Here is a 16,683-nt window from a genome sequence, read left to right on the forward strand (position 1 = left end):
CAATCACCTGGTTACCTTAGCTCCACGTCACTCGGATGACACGCGCACAAGTACGTCCTGTGTCGTCATCGCCTGGCTGAAGTGGAATGTAGAATAATTGATAATCATGTTTTCGTTCATGTGCAATCATCTGATCCATTCACCTGGTTACCTTAGCTCCACGTCACTCGGATGACACGCGCACAAGTACGCCCGGTGTCGTACTCGCCTACGCCCGTGCTGCGTCAACCTAGTCCTGACGTCGATTGGTTTTGCAGGCGGCGCGTTTGAATGGAGAGGATTTCATTCATTTAATTGCGACTGTAATACGATTGTGGTCTTTCCCAGCAGCATCAGCAGCTTCAGGCGCGGTACTCAACCCTAGGCCGGACGTCGAGCACTGCAAGCAATCCTGCGTAAAAATTGCGATTAAATATTTTGTCTCCTTGCCTCCCTTCCGCTTCTTCTTCTTCTTCTGTTTGTTTTTTTAACGCCGTCTCGACGTCCTGCAACTGGCGTGCTAGTCCGAACTATGCAAGAGGTGTTTTCACACCGCAAACCAAAACAAAGCCGTTGTTCGGTTTGATCCAGACCGAGAACCGCCTCGGTTGGTCGGACTCAATTTTGATCCCGTTGGTCAGGACCGTGGTCCTGGGAACGTTTCGCCGCCTGTTATTTTGGTTCGGACTGAACTGAAAAGCTCTGAAGGTCCGGACCAAACAAGGTAGATGTGAAAGTTCCCTTAGAATTAGCACCGTACAACTACGTCATCAACAATGGGGCCTCTTCCGCGGAGTCCGCCATGTTGCTGGGGGTGGAGGTACAAACGGACAGCCCTGACACTACACACTACTTCTTGAAGCATCAGTGAGCTCACAACAATGGCTGCACCGCTGTTCTGTTCTGTAATTCCTTCTCTAATAAAAATATCTCTTAATATGTAGGTCAGAATTCAAGAGATGTTTGGTGTCGTCCTGAATATGAGCTACGCAGGCAGGACTCTCCGCTCTAGCATAGAGACGGGGAGAGGAACCTCATGTTCATCGCACAGTGGTCTCTGAAAATCACCTACAGTAGGAATAGTTGTCAGGCAGACGTTGAAATATTGCGACATTGGAAAACTCTCCAAACAAATATTGGCTCCTCGCTGCCCGTAAATAACACCACTTTGTCAGCAGCTGAAATGGGCCGTGTATGTGGCACGCCTTTATTTAGTTCCATTCAGCGTTTCATAACCGCCATAGTCGGTGGATAACCACGAGGCCATTGGTTGGTTCATTGATGAGGAATGTTTTGTTTTGGTGGAGTGAAGGGAGTTGCCCCCACTTTTTCCAGAGCCCGACCGATAAAGTGATTTGCCAATGATATCGGCCGATATGAGCCATTCCCACGTGATGTTTTCCAATATGTGCCTCTATGGAAACCTTTGTTTTACTGAATAAACAATGCAGGAAACATGTGCATCTTCACATTGTACAGTAAACAATATTTATTTTCTCAATTCAAGTTATCGAAGGTTTCGTTTTATTCATAGTTTTTTATCGTAAAGTTTACGATTAAACAGTAAAACAAGTTTTAATTTCTTTGTCATAAGGGTTTGATAAAGACTAAGAATCATTGCCAATTAATACATCAGTTGCTGTAAATGTACTATCCCAAGTATCGATATCGGCATCAGCTCCCAAGAATCTGCATCGGTCGGGCTCTCCTTTTTTCCGATGGAGTTAATATTTATTCCGTGAGACTTTAACTCAGCCTGGTCTGCTTGTAGCTGCGATAAGCAAAACATTAACAAGGAAACGTGACACAAAATTCATTAGTAACCGAGCAGCCATGTCAAGCAGCTTGGCACAATACGAACCAGGGTTATGAGTCAGTTTCTCAGCGTGCCTGCTATTCAACCAAATGGTGTTTTGAAAAAAAACCTGTCTGTGCAATTCCTTTACTTCCCTTCCTGTTCCTCTCAGGTGCTGCCCGTGGTCGAGATGCTGTGGCATGGGGGACTTCCGTCCCCGCACGGTGTGGCTCGGCCACCCAGAGAAGAGGGAGCAGAGGTACCCCAGGAATGTCATTAACAACCAGAAGTACAACTTCTTCACCTTCCTGCCTATGGTTAGTGTTAGCCAAAGGTCACTCCTCCACCTTCCCTCTCTTCAACCCCACCTCCTTGAGTCTGGCTCTGATTCCACTGGTATCTTGTTCTTGGAAACATGTTCAGAAAATTTATAAAATCAGGAATCTGATCATCTTTCTTTATTTTGTGCTCCGCGTTAATGCTTGTAATGTGGATGGTTGGGACTTTGACTCTCATTGTAATGTTAGATAAGCGCTGCAACCAACAAATCTTCTTCATATTCGATTAATCTGTTGAACAACTATTAGTTGTTTGGTCCATAAAATGTGAAAATTGTGTTTCCAGAAGATGATGTTTTGTTTTGTCCACACACCAAAGATATTTAGTTCACTGTCATAGAGGTGCAAAGAAACCAGAAAAAATTCACTTCTTAGAAGCTGAAATCAGAGAATTTGGAATTTTTCTCCCCCATAAAAACTACTTGAACCGATAGGTGTCGATTAATGTATTAATCGATTACTAATCCATTAAATCGATTAACTGTTGCATCTCTAATGTTAGACTCATTTTAATGAATCAGATTCAGGATCAGATTAAGGCTACATCTAATAAATTTTCTTTTTCTTTAATTCTCCTTAATCCTTAATTCCTTGAGCCGATGTAATGTCTGCAAGTTGTGTTTTTCATCTGATCAGCAGTTCAAAAGTGAAAAGGGACCCAAATGAATTAAGTCACCCAACACCAAGAGTCCTTTATATCTACGTGAAGAGCAGGTCCTCTTCCATGGAGACCACCATGTTGCTCCTCCATGTTTCTACAGTGACCCATAATAGACCTCTGGCTCTTGACAGGGACATTTGTGTTTTTACCGTACCGGTAGGCCGCCGTTGGTTCTCCTACACGCTTGGTAGGGGAGGGTGATGCCAGGGCTCTTCGGTTTATTGGAATATGACACCTCAACATTAGGTGCCGCCTCTAGTCTCTTCACTTTAATAAAAAAAACGGTGCTCTACTGCTTATAATCTGCCTAATCTCAAATGACTTTGAGATTGACTGGAATCGTGTGCCTCCGAGATTATCACTTAGACATCACTCACTAGACACAACTCTCGTGTCTACACTGTGGGTAACGTGGAACAAGAAGGAGTCGTGGCAGAGACAGGAAGAAACCGCCCACAGAGGGTCTTTATTTGACGAAGAAAGACGACAAGACGGCAGGATTAGTTGTCGTGTCTGAGCAGCATGTCTGTTACCGAGGGTAAATAATCCTACGGTACAATAACATTACTGGGCAGACTTCGTCGATTTTTCTCCGATTTAAGAAAACTTTCAGAGGATGACAGATCGACTGTTACCACAGTTTGCTCTCGGGCTACAGCCTGTGATCAAACTTAGAGATAATAAAACAGCTGTGTTGAAGCTGAAAACCTGTTGGCCTATTTTTTTTGGGGGGGGTCAGGAATTGTTCCTAAAGAATAGACACGATTGGTATCAATAAAATGTAATCAATGCGCATCCCTGCTGATTAGACCTACGAATGCCCGAGGACATTTTGTGACAGGTACAGTTTACTCAGCCGTAAGAAGCTACAGGCCCGACTGAGCTTATTTTTGTAAATGAAACTCTCTCTTTTTCTGAGATCATGAGAAGATCAATAGACATTTTAAAGATAAGGAAATGCCTCATGTTCAAATGAAGATGGTAGATGGTATCAGGAGGCGCTCCACAAATGTCACAGCGCCCTTATCTTCACGTTCACATTCGGATTCTCAGAAGAGTGTGGACAGATGTGACACATGTGCTAGGGATGTCTTTCGTGGACGGCCGTTAATAAGCCGCGTGTTTTCGACTTTTTTTTTTCACCGGCCTGATTTACATATGCATTTGTTTCCCCAGACATTCGGTTGTCTCAAGAGCTTACATTTTGTGTACCAAGGCCGACATTGAAAGGAGCTCAAATTTGTTTAGAAAGCAAAAGACATTTGCATTGGAAATTGTTGTGCTTTTTATTTACTTAGGTTCATGTGAAGAAGTTCTTACTCGCTAGAAGATGTGGTAATCTCCTTTCCTAAGATGTCGCTATCAAACCTTGTGACAGAAATGTAATAAACGCTTTATATTTTAGTTTAACCATAAACTTAATTAAAAAAATAACTATAAACATAAAAAGAAAACACAAATATAACCAAATATATAGAACTTGAAATAAGAAAATAAACAAAATACATTTTTTACGTAAAATGTTAACATAAATGCATTGTTTATTCTGTACAATAAAATATTTAATTTTGAAAAACATACGCACTGATACTGATACTCGGTTGATATTATCTGCAAACCGATATATCCGTTGGTCTCTAATAACAAATAGGCCTGCAACTAAATATTATTTTCATTATTGATTAATTTGCCTTTTGTTTATTCGGTCCATCATTTAAATGTGTTTAGTTCAAAAAATGTCATCATTGTCATCATCGTGTTAAAAATGATGAATGTATTATTAAACTGGTCAAACTGATACATTTTCTGTCATAATCATGTCATCAGGCTTTACAAAACGATATCTCGCAGTACATTTCAGATGAAGTCATATGAAGTAATATTTTCACTGTGTACTTTCTCTTCACAGGTGCTTTACAATGAGTACAAGTACTTTTTCAACCTGTACTTTTTGCTCCTGGCCTGCTCTCAGTTTATCGACGAGCTACGCTTAGGGGATCTCTACACCTACTGGATCCCGTTGGTATGTTGCCAGTCAATTGCATTTTCTGTACTTGAAATTGTATTCAGTGCATCATTTAAATTTTTTGGAGGGAAATATTAACTTGGCACAGCCCTCAAGTACATAACGTTACATCACTTTTTTTTAAATGTTGTCGCTCGCCAGGGTCTCGTTTTGATTATCACCGTCGTAAGAGAGGCAGTGGAAGAAATAAGATGCTATCTTCGAGACAAAGAAGTGAACTCTCAGATCTACAGCAAGCTCTCAACAAGAGGTAAGGATTAGCAGCCACGGGCAGCGTCGGTTGTGTTTTTGTCTCTGTTGATATCCGAGCCGTGTTTCTTATTTTTCAGCATAGATGTTTATTAACTGTAGGAGGTTGGTCCCAATAAAACTTATTGGGGCTAGGGGAAATGGAAGGTAATTCATAGCAGAGATGTAAAAGTGTACATAAGAGGCCTCGGTATAAAGTGCTACCAGCAATAAAACGCAGGGGACCTCTTGTGGTTTCCATCACTTTGTCCCTTTGATGTGGCAGCTTGTTTTACCCATAAACACAATGACCGGTTGCCGCCATGATCGTGGCCCCAGTGCATATTTTAAGGTTTTATAGAAACTGTATGGTGAAGAAGTCAAAGCTTCTCATCTCTTCATCTTATCTTTTTTAGCTTCATGCCACAGCTTGTTCCAGAAAGCTGTCACCTAAAGCTGTTTAGATTTTTCTTTGTCGATCTTTATATTGGAAATAATTGAGTAAGGCTTTATTGCAGTAATGGAGCAGGGCACTGTTGTGTCGTAGTCCCACAAACCCTAAATGCATAGCAATATTAATGTGCTTTAATGTCTTGCATATGCAAAGCCCCCCGAGGTCACGGAAAAAGGTCAAGGGTCGGTGATCTCTCCCAAACAATTTTGCCCGTTCATTCCAAATGGAATGAGAGAAAAGAGCTCACCTCCCTGAACATTCCTGCAAATCTGCATGGAAAATTACTCACTGAGCTGACACGACCGTTGACCAGAAAATATTCACATTTAAGAAGCTGAAATCTGTGAATTTTGACCTTTTTTCATAAAAACTACTTGAACCGATGAATTGATTATCAAAATAGTTGGCGATTAATTTAGTAATCGCTATCTAATCGATTAACTGTTGCAGCTCTAGATGCCAGGAGAAGAAGAATTCAATCCCAATGCTTTAAATGTCTGTTTGAATGGATGGTCCATGTTTATTGATGACTAATAAACATTTTAAACATATTTAATCCATATACACAAACTTTCCTTTTCTGTGTTTTAGGCACAGTGAAGGTGAAAAGCAGCGGTATTCAAGTGGGAGATCTCATAATCGTGGAAAAGGTTTGTTGAAGATTGTTTCATCCACATCTGTGAATAGTTTTGCCTTTTTTTCTTTTTTCTTTTTTTTAGGACTGTCAAGTTACCATTTATACGAGAGCAAATAATGAGGGGGCTGTTAATCTCCTGTGCTCCAGTGGTGACTTGAGGGGAAAGGAGTTAGTAAAGATTTTGTAATCTTGTGATCAATGCTGAGCTTCAGCCTGTCAACTTCAATGCGTACACAAGCAGACATGAACCTTAAACGCCTTTAATTAGACCGTGGACACAAATTCAATTAAGTACTATTTATTGATATAATTTCTCTTTTTATTAACGTTTTTTACTTTGTAGTTGTGCAAAATATAAAAGTTAGTTTGAGCTTTTTAGGATGAATCTGTTGTCATGCTTTTTTTGTCCCCCTGGGCAGAGTTGATTCTCTGAGGTCTTTGTACATGAAATACGAGAAGTGAGCCCGGGCTTCAGTTTCCAAACGAGGGCTGCTCTCTGAATCACTCATTTCAACGCAGCTGAAGGAAAGGTCACACATGTTGTCCTACACATTTCACTAATATGACTGAGTGATTCTGAGTTATGTGGGCCACAATTCAGGGAGACACCTCCACAGAGGTGAAACCAGTAGCTGACAAAATAAAAAACCCTTGGAATTTTTAAATTAACCCGCATTTGAAGGAGTCATAATACATCTTTATTAGACAATCGAACCACTTAGCAATAATCCATGAACGGTTTTGGGGACTTTGCCTATAGTGCGGTGGAGGGGACCAGGTCAGGCAGAGTGTAAATCCTGGTCAGGGTCCTGTTCGGGCCACGACAGGATGATTAGTGCTGCAGGGATTATTATTTTGACCGACTGGCTGTCGCTAATGTGGCACATAAAAAGCAAAAAAAAAATTAACTTCTTAACTTCGCTAGAGTGTAAGAGCGGAGGAGGGAGCAGGATCAGGAACTGATGTTGAAGTCATGTTTTTCTTTCTGCCTTTCTTTGTAGAACCAGCGAGTTCCTGCTGACATGATCTTTTTAAGGACCTCTGAAAGAAATGGTAAACATCTGCTGGTCATTCATCCAGATCTCAAAAAACAGACTTGCTGCCCGGCTGCCTGGCTGGGGAAATGACTTGTTTAAAAAGGCGCTGAGGTGCAGGGATTAGCCCTGAGCCAGGACAGGAAGTCCTACAATGTCTAAATTGTAATTGGGTCCAGTACTAAACAATCACTCAAAAGTGTGGCATGGCGGAGAATCGCTCCTCCGTGTAATGGTGGAGATTGGACACTGTTGACAAAACATTCTTCTCTTTTCGTCTTCCTCTATGACAAATTTTTGTCTTTCAAATGAGAAGGAAATTAATGAAAACGAAAATGTGGGCCACACCCAAAGATCAAATGCAAAGAGAAAAAACAGGAGACAAGAGAGGAGGCTGTCTCGTCTGAATAATCAAATATGGATTAGGAACGAGATTTGTAAGTGATAACACCAACGTGCTGAATTGCGTCACTTTGTCTATTTGCAAATATTCAAAATACAAAAGTCAATTCAAAATAAGCACATCCGAAGGTACCAGTACTTCCAAAAATCCCATTGCATGGAGATGGTGTTTTGATTTTCCGCCCCCCCGACAACCAAATGTGACGCTGTAAGAGAAGCTACACGCATGTTTGTGTTGCATCTTCCTGTTGGGGGAAGAAAAACAACAGCTTTTGTTTTACTGGAAATAGGGCTCGGTTATCTCTCTTCCATGTGGAGGCCATTAGGTCAATTATGAAGAGCCTAGGCCAGGAGCCGGGAGTCGGGGGCAGGATGACGCATGCAGGCCGTGGGGGGGATGGGCTTCAGTGGATTCCTCCACTTCTATCAACAGCTTGATCCCAGAAGTATTACGCAGCATAACTCCCTCAGATGTTGCTCTTCACATGCGTTTTATTGCCTCCTTTTCATGTATTCATTAAAAAAATGAATGTGCATCAGGACAAATATAATCAGAAACAGTTCAAATCTGAAATATAAACGTGTACTGGCAATCTCATCATCTGCAAAGATGATGAGGTTCCTTGTTTAACTAAAAACATGTCTGCTGCTGCCCTCTAGGGGCAAGTGTTTGTTTCCATCTGGCATTAATGGCATCTCTCGGTTCCAGGCTCCTGTTTCCTGCGGACTGACCAACTGGACGGAGAGACGGACTGGAAACTACGCCTCCCAGTGGCCTGCACGCAGAGACTGCCGACCGCTGCCGTGAGTCATAAAACAGGAGATGAAGAGGGATCTGAGGGCGAAATTGCTGTTGCTGCTGTGCAATAAAAAACTCACGAATTCAGGAGTAATTGCAAGTGACGACTGGTCTAAGAAACGCAGGTCTCGTAAGGACAGAGAGAAGGATGACCTGTGCATCAGAGAATGTCTGAGGTCAAAGGTTTCACCTCAGACCTGCACTGGTAGAAAAGTCCTTCAGTGTTTGACCGGTTTTTGGTTTTTAAAGGCAAACATTCATGTTGAGTCAGAAAACTGATGCTGTTCAATTTATTTATTTAATTATCTTTTATCAAAATCTTATTCTGCACTGACACAACTCTTTACTGACTCTTATACAATTGACAATTTAGTGAGGGAGGAGTTTTGGAAAATGTAATTTATAATTATTCACCAACTAAATGAATAAAGAAAATGATTTTGAAACTCTTAGATTTAACAAACGTTGTTATGTAGCTCGTCTCAGAAAGAAAGGTACGTCTTATCAGAGGTGGAATGGCTGTTTTTTAAAATGTAATAATAGGCTGTTACTAGCAAACTGATGTTTTGGTTTAGAGCAGAATCTTACATTGATGAATCAGTCCATCAACAGAAAATTGACTAACTATCTTGATAATCAATATTTCAATCAATCAAACAATCAATCAATCAATCAAAATTTATTTGTAAAGCGCCTCTCATACAAGTGCTTCGCAATTGACTGATGAGCCAAAAAATTTAACAAATCAAATGAAAATGCTGACAACGAAAAACCATGAAGTAAATTTTAAAAGACAAAAACAAAAGATTTAATAAAATGAAAGAAAAAAAGTCAATAAAAACATGTATTATAATACCAAAAACAACAGACAGTAAGTAAAACAATGAAATTTACAACATGGAAGCAATAAAATAAGTGAATGAATCATAATAAGTAAACCATAATTAATCAAAAGCCCCAAGCTGAAGAGATGAAGCTCACATTCATTCACATTAGTTTAAGTCAGTTTCTAGTGAAGGTGCCAAAAACCCCCACATATATTCTTACCTATCGTATATCAATATTTACTCGGTTTGATAGTCGACCGTGGTAGTAAATTGAATATCTTTGTTTTGAACACTTTGTTAGATGTTAATTTGGGCTTTGTGAAGTTGTGATGGAAAATTTTCTTTCATTTCTGTGCATTTTATTAAAAAATTGGTTAATCAAGATAATAATCCGCAATTTAATTGATAGTACTAGTAATTGTTAGTTGTCGTATGGGTCTAAGAATACGCCCACACTACTATGTTTTTGTTTTAAAACGATCTCCAAAATGAGAAAGATATTTCGTCACATAGAAGTTCCTCTCTGAGTTATCATTTATAACATAAGGGAAATCACAGCACAGCCGTTGTCTTTAATTTCAGAAGATATCGTGGTTAAAAAGATCAGTTTTTGTAGCAGTGGAGAGCAGCAGCTTGGAATTGACAGTTTCAATGGGTGTCAGTCACTTTTCTGTCTTGCAACAGTCAAACGTGTAGATGAAAACTTTATTGGCAATTCAGCTGTATCATAATACTTTTATGCGTGAGGAGCACAGAAGGTAGGAGAGAAGCAATGGATTCAGGGCTGAAAGTGGCTGGCACTTTACTCAGGATTCACATGATGGTAAAAAATAAAGTCTCCAGCCATATTTGTCAAACAAGTCTAGGGAAATTTTTTTTTGGGGATGTGTCTTAGGTAGTGCTCCAACCCAAAGCACTACCTATCATAGCCTTGGGCAAAAGACCTCGATGTAAAATGCAAAACCATAAGGCAAACAGTGCTGCTACACAAAGTGTACATGATAATATGAAGCTGGTAGCTGGTAGTAATTTATTTTCCGAGAATTTTTTTCATGCTTGATGAACATGTGTCTCTTCTGTAGTCTTCTCAATTGTTTCTAATCATCCCTGTGACTTTTTCCTTTGTCACTGATCCTAAACCAAATTGCTGATTTTTTACAGGACCTTCTCCAAATTAGGTCATACGTGTATGCTGAAGAGCCAAATATCGACATCCATAACTTCATTGGAACTTTTACCAGGGTGAGTCTTTACACTGCTATTCAGCTGAACCATATTCCTCTTTCACACGTGCACCCCTTTTAATTTTACCTGATGACAACTACGTAAAGATGTGACGACAATTTTGCTCAGTTGAAATATTGCTTTCTTTAGAGAGGGCATGAAAACAAATACAAAATCAACAAAATCAATAAAACTGAACGTTCCGACTTTCTAAGCTTGTGCATGATGGATATTATACAAGTTTTCTCCCTTAATCACGTAAGATGATAATACAGATTCTTAAGGAATAAAACACACCACTCATCAAGACGAAAAAATCATCCACACATGTCAAATCTATTTAAAAAAAAAAATTGAATAAGAGTTTCCTCTTCATTTTGTGTATCTGCTTTATATGTCAACTGTTACAGGAAGATGGAGACCCCCCAGTCAACGAAAGTCTCAGCATTGAGAACACCCTGTGGGCCAGCACCGTGGTTGCCTCCGGTAAATATCTGCCTGGCAGGAATGAAGCCAATAATACCCAGGAAGTACAGTAACCATTATTAATCCTTCGCTCTGAGCTTACAGAGCTGGTCTGGAGTGTCTTGTCCATCACAGCTGTTAATGTGATGACTCCTCTAAGCAAACACATGCACAGAGGAAAAATTGATAAGGCATTCAGACATTTTGCTCATTTATGAATAGCTCTGTGGAAGTGCTCTTCTTCCACAGGTGACAAATCCACTTAAACCCCAAGCTAACATATGTTAACTATTAGGCAGTTGGAAATCTGTATCCTATATCCCAAATTACATCCTTCATTTGAAAGTAGTCTGTACATGTCAACATTATAAGTCTGGGAAACATCGACTAGACATGTTATGTTTAATGTTGCTCCTTTTATGATATTGGCCTGAGGCGTCTTTTTCTCTCTCTCTCTCTCTCCCTCTCTCTCTCACTCTCCCATCAGGCACCGTGGTGGGGGTTGTGATTTACACAGGAAAGGAGCTGCGCAGTGTCATGAACACCTCCAACCCAAAGCACAAGGTACGGTGGTGTGAACCCGGAGCCCGCAGACCAACATTAGCTCTTTTACTCGCACAGAGATGTATTTATTTTTTGGCAGATGTTCATACACGCATTAAATGTATCCGTAATGTTTAATTAATTAGGACTTAAGATTTTGTCTGACATGCAACGTTTGTATCTGTCGCACGTGATAGGTGGGTTTGTTCGACCTGGAAGTGAACTGTTTGACCAAGATTCTGTTCGGGGCCCTGGTGGTGGTGTCACTGGCCATGGTGGCCCTCCAGCACTTCGCCGGCCGCTGGTACCTCCAGATCTTCCGCTTCCTGCTGCTCTTCTCTAACATAGTGCCCATCAGGTGCGATTATAGCTTCGGAAGTCATCTGTGCTGTTGTGTTCATTGTGTAAAAACCCACTCATTTACTCTTTTTGGGGTTTTGTCCGTTTGATGCAGTTTGCGCGTCAATCTGGATATGGGGAAGATGGTTTTCAGTTGGATGATTAAGAAGGACTCCAAGATCCCCGGGACATTGGTGAGGGCGAGTACCATACCTGAGCAGCTTGGACGCATCTCCTACCTTCTGACTGACAAGACAGGTGAGACTGCGCGAGAAGTGAGAGGTGATAGTGGCTGAGGATTTACCAAGGTAGTATCCAGTTGGACAGGCTTAAGTGTTTTTCCTTTCCGATTTCTGCTCCTAGAGACCTCCTACTTATCGGACCCTTGAATAATTATTAAAAAGAAAAGCTTAAAGCCTCTCATTAATACACACCTTTACTCCCGTCAGTGCACTTCCTCAGATGCGAGGTGTTGCACGTCAGGTTTACAGCCCTCGTGCTCAATAAAATGATCGGTCGTTTCCCCGTCCAGAGCGTGACGAGGCCAGAGGTCAGGCTAATGTACGTGTTAGGCCCCGAGGGTTTTGAAAATGCTTTTTAAAGGAAGTGTGAGGATTAGAAGGTTGTGTGAAGTGTCAAAGGGAAGGCGTCTGGCTTTCTTACCATTTTTTTCCCCCCAAATCACAATGTGACATGATTAGTGTCTGCAAAAATGTGATAGTGTATAGTTAAATTTTTATAGATATAATTTTATTTAACAGCCAAAATCTGATCCAAATCAGACGTTTTGCAAAATGTGGAAATTATTCTTGAAAATGTAATGAAAGTTTCAGTTGAAAGACATTTGACTTTTTCCATGTATTTCATGTTAATCGTTGCCAGGGACTCTGACCCAAAATGAAATGGTGTTCCGGCGGCTCCATCTTGGAACTGTGGCCTATGGGATGGACTCAATGGATGAAGTGCAGAGCCATGTGTTCAGCGCCTACACACAGGTAAAAATAAATAAATAAATACATTGTGCAACAATGCTCTGCGTCCGTCAAAGAGAAGAAAATGAACAAATCCACTCCCAACACTTGGGAAAACAAACAGAGAAGGAGAAGATTGAAATTCAAAAAAAAAAGAAGCTTGGGAAAGGGGAAAAACAAACAGACGCGAACATTGTTTCAAAGAAAGGTATCAGTTTGTGATTATTGTTTGGTTGAATGCTTCCTGACCTCAGATGACACTCTTTGTCCCCCTTGACACCAGAGGTTAGTGAAGCAGGAAACAGGATTAGCCCACAAGCGAAGCACTGACCGGACTTCTTTAATGACGCTACCATTAACCCCTGGAACGCACGGTGGGCTTTCTAAAAATAGCAAGGCCACAATGCAAAAAGGCAACTTCTTCATGTTTTCTTTAAACATCTGCTTGTGTTTACAGGGCCACTGTCACGGCAGTGGTCAAAAGCTGGTTGTGGTAGAGGCAACTGGTCTCACAGTTAAACCTGCACATCCCCAGCTACTAGTCTATGTTTCCTAATAAAACCCATTGAATGTGTGTCTTTAAGCCTGTCACGATAATTACGATGATTATTATGATTCACTATCAAAAAATGGTCTTAAAATTATGATAATATTGTTTATCGCAATTATTTCTGCGACAATATATTGTGCAACAAAACACAGACCTATGTGTCTTTGTGTATTGTTGTATAAAGGAGTTCAAATAATCATGCAGCTTGTTTATTTTTCAGTCACTCAGACAGCGACCTCTTTTTCCTAAACACACATTATCAGTATTAATGGCTATGACCACGATCAGATCCCAGTACCGTCTGTCTGTAATTGTCCTCAGCCCACCCATGACCTCCCAGCCTCCAGGGCTCCGGCGGCCACTAAGGTCCGCAAGACCATCATCAGTAGAGTTCACGAGGCCGTGAAGGCCATCGCGCTGGTGCACAACGTGACGCCGGTGTACGAGTCCAACGGCGTGACGGACCAGGCCGAGGCCGAGCAGCACTACGAGGACACATGCAGGGTCTACCAGGCTTCCAGCCCAGACGAGGTATGACGTCGTCCACCAGTCACACTGAGCCAGTCCGCGTTCCTACAGTCTTGATATTAATGCTGATGTTTTACCAACAGGATTATTACATGCACATTTATTGACTGAGGAAATTCTGCCTGCTGATTGAAAATGTATAGATTTTTTTAATGATTTCTTTATCTTGAGTGGTGAAAACTGAATTACAACAAAAAAAACCCATTTAATATTAAATCCTAAAATATGTCATTAAGAACTTCAATGATTTAAAGTCCCTGTCCAGACCAAAACTTATTTTTTTCTTTTGTTTCTTTCTGTGACCTTCACTGTGGAGAATGATTTATTTGCAGATTTTGACACCAGTAAGCTGTTTTCAAATTCATCTGCTGAAGGAGAAAAGTTCACCTTAAATCTGAGTTTAAGATGTGTATGTGCAAGCATATGTGACATCACAGTTGGTTTGGAAGTTAATTATATTCTGATATACAACTTATGCAAATGTAGACAAAAAGGGACTTTTTAGTGAAGAGACGTCTTATGTCGATTAGAAAAATGTTTGAAATGAAAAACATTTTTCACGTCGCACGTCATGTTTTTCAATGATGGGTGGATGAGTCATTTTAAGAGCTAATAAACAAGGTGTTTAAACTTTATGTGGAAAAACCTTATCAGACCAGAGACTGTATCAGATAAATTATTATTCATAGAAAACCCTTTTTATAGGCCATAAAACATATTTGGTGGGCACCTTTTACACTTTATTATACAACATCTAATCATCATTTAACATCAAATCTCAGTGAATTCTGTCTTGTTCTGGATGTTCATAATATTAATGAATTTTAGTTATATGCTGTTAGAAGAAATGCAGCTCAACGTGCTTCACAAAACAAAAACAAAAAAAACTTTATACAGCATTTAAAATATTAGAATCGATTTTACAAGAAGAAGGAAGGAAAAAAAATGTAAAATTAGAAACTGGAACATAACGTAAAAGGAAACAACAAAGTTACACACTGGATTTCTTTTTTTTCATTAGAAACCATCATAAACAGTTACTACTTTTTCTATTTTTCTTTTTTTCTGTCTGTGTGGTACAATATTTCTGTCAGATGTTATACGTTAATAAAATCAGACAAAGCTTGATTTTTAGGTTGATATATTTCGACCTGTCCTGTTGGGAAATGTACACTTCATCTACATAAACATCATTTCTCAAGGCCAAAACAGGAAAGACCTGACATGAGAACAGGCTTTCAGAGTTCTTTTTTTTCCCATCTGCAGCAGCCACATTATCTCGAGTGTCTACGCTTCTTCGTTCTTCCTTAAAGGGAAAACAATCACAAATCAAAAGGTATCTCACACATTTATATCCTTGATCAGCATGAACTCTTTGAACATCAGGAAGATGGCTGCGGAATTCGACCTGATCGGTTTCCTGCGGCGTAAATACGGATTTCCTCAATGTGCTCCCCAGCCTGTTGCACTTATCCCCTTTTGAAATTTCCTCCCTGATGGTATACAATAATAGAGCCCCGCATATCTGTGGCCAGAACCAAGGTTTTTATGGTTTGACTTTATTTAATAACCGTTTTAACAGTTTTCTCTGAGTTGCTGAGCCTTGAACGCTGCACTGTCTTAGTTTCATACAATCTGAGATTGAGTTTGCCTTCCCTCAGCTTTCAGGAAGTCTTAATATAGATCTGGTTTTGGCTGTGAGCGATATGGACACGATGTTAGCGACTGTTGAGTACATGGTTTTTACTATATCAGTCCACAGTGACCCTCTTTCATGTCTCTTGTCACTTTTTTTTTTTTAGAGAGAGAAATGCAAATGAAAATAGAAAACCATGCATTAACGTTGGAACCATTTTATTGGTGTGAGGCTGACGTTGCGTGTGATTCACGAAGCAGAGCAGATACCTAAATTTACTTTTATTTTCAGCTCATGATATAAACCTGTCAGCCGCGTGGTGGTTGTTGTGAGTCAAGTCAACCGGTAACAGCATTATTGAGTCCAGTTAGAAGTCGACAGCCATCCCAGATGTTGCTGTTACGAGGTGGTGCTGTCGTGGCAGAACACACCAGGTCCCAGAATGCCTCCACACACACACACACACACACACACACAGCGAATATTTCTGGACTGTGTGACTAAGCACAATCCTCATGTTTCCCAACCTGGATGACAAAGATCACGGTGTGTAGTCAGAGGCTGCTCTGACGTTAAACAGCACCCCGGAGCCAGGCATTGTCAGACTACGTGCTCATGTTTTTTTTTTGTAATTTCGGGGAAACACAAAATCTGCGGTTTAAAAAAAAGTTGAGTTTGAACGTGGCAATTTGTGTTGGTCTCTCTCATCTGCGTCCATTTGGCCCCTTCGTCGCCCATTAGCTCTGTCAGAAGATGGATGATGAATTGGGCATGTGATCTGGCTTCTGGTCTGGAAGTTATTGAGCAATGTCGTCTCTCACACACACACACACACACACACAACCGTTGTATTAATGGATGTCGTCTGTTTGTCGTGTCCTTCACAAACGCCTACAATATTTTCACTTCAGAAATGGACGTCTCCGTTGTTTATCAATCGATAGTTTTGAGTGCTGAAAACGCTCGAGCTATTGATTAGGGCTAAATGGCGACTGTGCTCTCTGACAAGCGGCTCTCTCCAAAGTGTCCTTGGCTCTTTTCCCTGTAATTCAAGTAATTGAACGTCATATTGACATGAGGGCTTCACCACAGGAATAATAAAAGCACAAGCAGCGGCCACTTTTCTCTCTCTCGCTCAATGTTCCCAGGTGATGATAATATTGTGTTATTTGTTTAAAACTAAATATATATTAGCAACTCGATAAATATTTGGCGTCCTACCCTCCTTTTTTGCCCCTTTAGTCAGT

At 40.5% G+C, this 16,683-nt stretch overlaps 1 protein-coding gene across 1 annotated transcript in view; it reads left to right on the forward strand.

The window, feature by feature from the left end:
- Positions 1-16,683, forward strand: part of LOC118316941 (probable phospholipid-transporting ATPase IIA) — a 31,593-nt gene that overhangs the window by 905 nt on the left and 14,005 nt on the right. The window contains exons 2-14 of the mRNA XM_035645242.2: positions 1,947-2,091; positions 4,683-4,796; positions 4,941-5,049; positions 6,073-6,131; positions 7,120-7,171; positions 8,264-8,358; positions 10,342-10,422; positions 10,815-10,890; positions 11,357-11,433; positions 11,610-11,770; positions 11,867-12,009; positions 12,634-12,746; positions 13,594-13,803. Coding sequence (XP_035501135.1) covers positions 1,947-2,091; positions 4,683-4,796; positions 4,941-5,049; positions 6,073-6,131; positions 7,120-7,171; positions 8,264-8,358; positions 10,342-10,422; positions 10,815-10,890; positions 11,357-11,433; positions 11,610-11,770; positions 11,867-12,009; positions 12,634-12,746; positions 13,594-13,803 — 1,435 coding nt within the window. The remainder of the gene's footprint in view (positions 1-1,946; positions 2,092-4,682; positions 4,797-4,940; positions 5,050-6,072; positions 6,132-7,119; positions 7,172-8,263; positions 8,359-10,341; positions 10,423-10,814; positions 10,891-11,356; positions 11,434-11,609; positions 11,771-11,866; positions 12,010-12,633; positions 12,747-13,593; positions 13,804-16,683) is intronic.

Source organism: Scophthalmus maximus, chromosome 3 (genome assembly GCF_022379125.1).
Source record: "Scophthalmus maximus strain ysfricsl-2021 chromosome 3, ASM2237912v1, whole genome shotgun sequence".
NCBI lineage: Eukaryota > Metazoa > Chordata > Actinopteri > Pleuronectiformes > Scophthalmidae > Scophthalmus > Scophthalmus maximus.